This window comes from Panicum virgatum, chromosome 2K (genome assembly GCF_016808335.1).
Source record: "Panicum virgatum strain AP13 chromosome 2K, P.virgatum_v5, whole genome shotgun sequence".
Classification (NCBI taxonomy): domain Eukaryota; kingdom Viridiplantae; phylum Streptophyta; class Magnoliopsida; order Poales; family Poaceae; genus Panicum; species Panicum virgatum.
In genome coordinates this window covers 42,102,867-42,110,205 of record NC_053137.1, presented here as the reverse complement: position 1 = coordinate 42,110,205, position 7,339 = coordinate 42,102,867, and the positions used below count along the sequence as shown (strand labels likewise).

Sequence of the window (7,339 nt, the reverse complement as noted above, 5' to 3'; positions counted from 1 at the left end):
GGATATCGAATACGAATTCAGATACTTTATTCAGATATCGGATACAATATGGGTAATATCCGTCGGATATCGGATATCCAATCGGATAATCTGGAGAAGTGATTTGAATATTAAATTCAGATAGTTTTATAATATATATTAATAAAAATCTAATTTAAAATCTGAAAAATTATAACTAATTCATTTGAAATCGGAAAATACAAAATTAGTACCGAAAATTTTATAAAAATATAATCGGAATGCTGTTGGTTTTTATTAACGCACCAATAACTCATATATGTAAGATATAGTATATAGTGGCTCTATGCATGCTTGACCTTGTGGCCTTGTGGATATGGTTATGTAGCTGTTTGTGAACAACAAATGATGAGTTACAACACGATTAATACTTAATCATGTTGTTTATGTGACTAATGTGGTCTCTCTAATAGATTGTGCCAGTTGAAGCTTTCAGGAAGACATCATACATAGCCTCAACTGTCAAGATAGTTCACATTCAGAGATATCGAGAATCGAGTTATCGAGAGACCTGCCAACTGAGCCACGGTATATTTACAACCATGCAAGAAGATAAAGATTAACCTCTCCAAATAATCAAGAAGTTAAGCCCTGCTCGGAACTTAGACTGTTGCCGGCTGCACTGCAGCAGCCCTTTTTTTCCTTACATTCTTTCGCGGCAAGAAGGCCACCATCACTAACACAGAACTGCAGGCCTGCCAGCATTGCAGCAAACTAATAACAACAATCCAGCTGTAGGAGTATTTGCTTATTTCTATGCTACAATGAAGCAACAGCAGCACCGGTTAACCTCATCACCAGGACGAAATGTAAAAGAACTAGGATGCCAATAACAGTGTCATGACATAGGTGCAAATGAGCATACCAAATGCAGCACTTGAACCGGTTATCATTTACAGCACTTGAACAGAGGTTATCAAATGCTAGCCAGGCTTCAGTACTACTGAAATTTATTCCATGCATTCGCCAACGAGCTCTTCGCATCTCATCGACATAACAAGGGCAAGATTCAAATCCCTCTGTCGGAGATGCTTGTGCGGGTTTTTCAGGAACAATATGCTTGCTTTATCTGGCTTCGACAGCAACACATTGGCAATGGTTAACGAATCTTCTTTCTCTGCTGCAAACTGCAGTTCCCTGCGGCTAATGTAGAACCAGTTCTTGTTTGGAATAACTGTTGTTTTCACTTCAACATACTCGATTGTGTCACCTTCTGTGATGGTGATATCATAAGGTAGCCCGGATTCAATGTCTTCGTTCATCCACTTTACGCTGCTAGACCCCAGCAGCTTCTCAACCCAATATTTATGAACTGCGGCTTCACCAAGCCTGCCAGTGATTAGACCATCTTGTTTGTGAACTACACCTTCTCTTCGTCTATGGGCACGTAACATCTTTGCATCTAGGACCCCTGCATCAAGCCGAATTAGTTCAATTACAACATCAGCCAGTTTCTCAATTACTAGTTAGTTCTGTAGCAAGCCTACACCAGCCGAAACTCCAAATAAGGAATTTCATTGCTACCAACTACATACTATCGTTGTTTCTTCAACCAATATACAGACTACAGTCTTCCATTAACTCCTTATTTAGACCCAGTACTCATATATATATGAATGCTGTCCATGTTTTAAGAACCAGTAGGCGTTAATTAGTGTACCAGGCAGCAAGCTGCAAACTCTGCAGAAGTTAGTTGTGTGTGTTCTTCCACGATAAAATGTTACAATAACTAATTACAGTCTCGCCCCTTTTTAATGCAAGTGTAGTTGCATTCTGACCTAAACTAATGAAAAAAGAAGTACGTGGATTTACATAGAAAATACATTATCAAAATTCAATGTACTGCACATTTCCGTAACAGCAAAATGCGATCTGCAGGATCAGATCGTAGACAGAGCTTCTTTCACCTACCAGGCCATACTATAGTCTATGTCAAGCGCCGAGCAAACGCTGAAACCAACTGAACAGACTGTTGAAATTAATTATTTAATTCTTTCAGTCGCAAAACAGCAACAAATAAAAAGAACACATTCCTACTTCGTGGCTGCCTCCTCCTAATCACCACTATGCTCCCCAGTACTAGCAGTCTTAGCAGCACATGGAACGAAGAATTAAAAAAAAAGAGAGAGAGAGACCAAATCCCTTCTCATGTAACTATTATTCTTTGACGGGAAAGGATGACGCACGAGTAATGAATTAATCGGGTTGCACATACACTTACGTCTTGTTCCGCCCGCCAATCCAGCACGGCCGCGCTTGCGGCTGCCGCGCTCTTTGACGGCCTTCCGCCGGGCGTGCTGAGCGGCAAGCCTCCTCCCGAACTTGGAGAACGCAAACCCGACCGGCCGCCGGCCCGACCTCGTCGCCGTGGTCGCCTCCTTCACATGGCGGTCGTTCCGCCTCCCGCCCTTGGCAGGGGCCATCTCCTAACCTCTCCACTTCTCCGCTCCCAGCGTCCCCTCAACTTCACTCGAGAATCAAAACATTTTCCCTTGCAGCGGTGTATGAACCGTCACCGACTCGTTCCTTGCCGTCCGTTCGTTTGCCTTTCCGTTAGGCTGGGCTCCGTCAGGCCCATCAATGGCCTAAGTGTTTGTCGGCCCACGCAGATCAACATCCTCGGCGTGAAGCTGCGTGAGCTGAGCAGCAGAATTCTGCATTTGGAACGCAGGGATTCTCATCTATCTTGGGGCGCTTTTTTCTTTTTTATATTAAAAAAAAAAATCAAAATTTCAAAAATATATGTCCGTTTTGAAAAATTTCAAAACTACCCCCGGTCGCCCTATTGGGGGGCGACATGCCCTAGATGTAATTTTTTTCTTCAAATTTGCAACGAGGTCCCTGGCCGAAAAAAAATGAAAGGGGGCCTATCGCCCCCCCTCGGGCGACCGGGCCTTGCTCCCCTATATAAGCATTCTACCATTATTCCCTCCTCATTTGAGCCCAAAAATTCCACCAAAAATTCAAAAAAAGAGGGGTGAGGAGAAGGGAAGCGGCGAAGCCCTGCCGGATTCTGCACTTGTGATCTGCAGGTTAGTACATTTAGTTTATGTATTTTTCCATTGGTATTGTAAAGTAATTTAATTTAATTAGTGCTATAGTAGAACCATTTAAGTAGGAGTTTAATGATACTTTAGTTTTTAGTTACGTAGTAGTAAATTAGTTTAGAAAATTAGTACTATGCATTTATTATTATAATTACAGTACTATTAGAGATGTGTTTATAAATTAATTACGATTTAGAATAGAATTTGGCATATGCAGTATAGAATTTGAGTGTCATCACGTAGTTATGAATACTTATACGTTGTAGTTGAATTCCATACTTAGTTTTTACGGATTATTGAATAAGGTAGTGAAGTAAAGAGTATAACTCGATAAGTATTCTGTGATATACAGATATGTCGAGCAAGATGCAGTTTCAAAGTATTTTATGGTGACTACAATATTTTGTATGGGCCAAATGCAGTAGACCTTTCTGCCTTTAAGTGCACATCTAGCGCCATAGATAAACCTCTGGAAAGGAGTTTTGGTTCCATATGTAAGTGGCTGCAGCGTGGGTTCCGTGTTGATCCGTTGACACATGTGATGACCGTCCAAGTCTCTTGTTAATTGGGAGGTAGAAAGTGATTTATGGGAATTGATAATGATACATAGCACTGATGACTGGCAGAAGTACATGCAAGCAGCTCTAGAGCGTGGGTGGCCTCTGGCCATTCTTGTTCAAATCCGGGAGAAGATACAAAATGAAATCCAACATGGTGCAGATCAAGCAACTCCGAGTATTCGAAGAGAGACCAATTATGTTGAGCAAGATGAGTCAGAAGAAATAGAGAACCAAAACATGGGACCACAGGGCCTTGCTGATGAGGGAGAGAGGATACATAGCATTGTGGACGAGATGGAGGCAGAAGACCAAACCGCAATAGAGATGGAAGAATATGAGGGCTCATCTGATGACGAGCAGTACTCATTGCCAAAATAGTGGAAGGAGCATGGTTTTGGCAGTCATGTCGCAGAAGACGTACGAAATCAGGAGTGGGAGTACAGAGAGAATGATGTAGTGCAAGGTGCAACATATCCAAACATTGAAGCCGTAAAAGATGCTGTGAGACTATGGGCAATATCATTGAAACGAGAATTTAGAGTCGTAAAGTCTGGCAGTAAAGAATATGAGGTGAAGTGTGTCAATGATGGATGTCCATGGCGAGTACATGCATTCAAGGGAAAATGGAAGTCGAACTGGAAATGTTCCATTGTGACAGAGCACACTTGTTTGCTGTCAGAAGTTCTTCCATCGCATCGCAATATATCATGCGACTTTGTTGCAAAGCAAATATATGGGTTGATTATGAACAACCTAAATTATGAGCCAAAAATGATTTTTCGACACATTGAGCAGACTTACCAGTACACCATTAGTTATTTGAAGTCATGGCGGGCTAAACAAAGGGTGTTCGAGATGCGGTTCGGCACATACGAGACATCATATGATAACCTACCTCGTATGTTATCCCAGGTTGCTGCTAGAAATCCTTGGAAGCTTTTATGACACATACCTCGTACCAGCCGTGACTAGGGGCAAAGAATTATGCAACGAGCCTTCTTTTGCATAGGTGCTTGTGTTAGAGCATTTCAGTGTTGTCTTCCGAATGATCTGCATTGATGGCACATTTCTAACTGGAAGGTATAAAGGTCAGATACTCACCGCAATCGGGGTAGATTACAACAACCAAATAGTTCTGCTCGCATTTGCATTTGTTGAGAATGAGAACTTAGACAGTTGGTATTAGTTCCTTGAACGAGTGAAGGTTCATGTTGTTGCTGCACGTCCAGATGTGTGCCTTATTAGTGATAGGCATGCAGTGCTGCTGCAATCAATACTGAAATTACAATGTGGAACTGTGACAATGCCTCCATTGTGGCCCGATGTCCAAAACAGGTGGTGCATTAGGCATATGGGTGCAAACTTCTATGACCACTTCAAGAATAAGGATCTTAAGAACATGTTTAAGAGGTTGTGCACCCAAAATCAATAGAGAAAATTCAATGCATTATGACAGATGCTTGATCAGTTGACTGCAGAGCTAGTGAAGGTAAGGGCATCAGGAACTGGCACGAGTCAGGCTGCAGAGGCTAGGGATTCAATTGAGAAATCATTTTCACACTGGATTCGAGGTGCACCTAAGGAGAAATGGTCATTCCTTTATGATACCAACGGAATACGGTATGGTATTCAGACAACGAACCATGCGGAGTGTTTCAATATGGTTATGCGTTCTTGTCGTGTCTTTCCTCTTGTGGGAATTGTTGAGTTCATCATGTATGGGTGCATGAAGTATTTCAGAGAGCGTTACATGGCTGCAAGCATAAACACCAGCAACTCCCAAATTCAATTTTGCACAAGAGTGACACAATATATGCAAGAGAAGATTGAAAAGGCCAAACTGCACTGCGTCATATCGACAGGTACAATGGAGCATAGATTTGAAGGTTCTATGCAAGGATAGAACTGGTCGTGGTATCCATAGAGATAGGGTGGTACAGGAGAGTTTGATTACAGTAGATGGCAAAGCCTTCTGCTCCTGCATGAAGCCTAAGTTATTGCATTTGCCATGCTCGCATCTCATTGTGGCATGTACAGAGTCTGGGTTGTAGCCCGAAGTATTTGTTTCACCTTATTTCAGCAAGGAAGCAGCTGTATCCACTTGGGGACATGAGGTATACGAGATTGGAATAGTGGGGCCTTTCATTCAGGATAATGAGAATAAGGTATTTATTCCTGATCCAGCCACTAAGAAAGGCAAAGGCCGCCGTCAGACACGTCGTATTCGGAATGGTACGGACGAGTCCGAAGCAAGCAAGGCAGAAAAGCGTTGCAGCCAATGTGGAGCATTGGGTCACAACTACAATAAGTGTCCTTAAAATGCACTTCACGATGCTGCTGACGTTGGTCCTTCCGGAAATCCCAGAGATGGAGCACCTCCTACGTTCAGATGACCATCGGCGAGAATTGCTCGTGGAAGGCATTCGGTGTCATGATCCACAATTGTATCGAACATATCTGTAATATGTAGTAATCGTGCGTCCAGTTTGTATGGAACATATCTGTAATGTATAAATATCGTGCGTGGAGTTTGTATCGAACCTATCTGTAATATGTAGTAATCGTGCGTGGAGTTTGTATCGAACCTATCTGTAATGTATAAATATTACGCGTCCAGTATGTATGAAACATATATGTACCTATGTGTTCTCATATATTTTTGAATGCAAGTATGGAGATGGACTCCTTGTTAGACCCAGTTGCCGACTCGAGCCACAGGTCTTACATTGTAGCAGTTGAGCACCAAGCCCTAGAGGTGCTACGTCCTCGTCCACCTGGGGAGGCGATCTCTATACACCACGATTGGTGTGACAGATATGTAATGAAATATTATTATTTATCACTTATGTATTCGTCGGTATTCCTTTGTTTCGATAATTTTGTTTATTGCAGGTTACGTGAGGCCGGTCTACTGACTCTGGGTCATCTTGTCGAGGGTGGGCCTATTCAGCTCGACCGATCCCTCCTGACGGCGCTCGTTGACAGATGGAGGCCGGAGACACACACGTTCCACCTCCCGTGTGGGGAGATGACTCCTACGCTGCAGGACGTGGCCTACCTCCTCGGCCTCCCTATCGTCGGGGAGGCTGTAGGTCCACGTGTGGTGGCTGGCCTCGTGGAAGGATGACCTGGAGGCCCGTTTTGCCCTGGTTGACCGCGTGGAAGAAGCAGGTCCGATCAACCCGCACCCGCGAGCAGCAGGTCCTTCGAAGACCTGGTTCCTACAGTTTACAGTATGTATTCATTGCATATTTAAATTTAATTGTTACAATTCACATGTTGCATTGTTAGTTGAAACCATTAATCTTAATTGTTTATGCAGCCTGCCCTGTTGGCTGCGGATGCCGACGAGTACAGTGTGACCAGATCGCTGGAGGCGTACCTACTTTGGTTGTTTGGTTACATCATGTTCAACAACACTCATGGCAACCTTGTCGATAGGATTCTTCTTCCGTATGCACGGGAGATTGCGGATGGAGACGAGGACGTACCGGCCTACAGCTGGGGTGAGGCGGTACTTGCAGCCACTTACCGTGGACTCTGCGACGGCTGCATGAAGACACATGGGAACGTTATCCTGGCAGGGTGCCCACTACTGCTACAGCTTTGGTCGTACGAGAGGCTAGCCGTTGGTCGGCCCATGGTCAGCCACGAGCCTTACCACAGGGCTATGTACGGCGACGAGGAGGACGACAGGCCCACTATGGGAACTAT

The 7,339-nt window shown here is 43.7% G+C and overlaps 1 protein-coding gene across 2 annotated transcripts; it reads right to left on the bottom strand.

Annotated features, from left to right (window-relative positions):
* Nucleotides 1-503: 503 nt before the first annotated feature.
* Nucleotides 504-2,563, bottom strand: LOC120677801 (protein NO VEIN-LIKE-like). Of its 2 annotated transcripts, none has more exons than XM_039959002.1 (2): nucleotides 2,234-2,563; nucleotides 504-1,429 (listed from the first exon to the last, which is right to left on the bottom strand). In XM_039959002.1, the coding sequence occupies exons 1-2, from the start codon at nucleotides 2,439-2,441 to the stop codon at nucleotides 969-971; spliced, it is 669 nt and encodes a 222-aa protein (XP_039814936.1). In that variant the 5' UTR covers nucleotides 2,442-2,563; the 3' UTR covers nucleotides 504-968. The 2 variants fall into 2 exon arrangements, with proteins under 2 accessions (XP_039814936.1, XP_039814941.1); XM_039959007.1 differs by having other exon boundaries at nucleotides 2,240-2,554.
* Nucleotides 2,564-7,339: the final 4,776 nt, after the last annotated feature.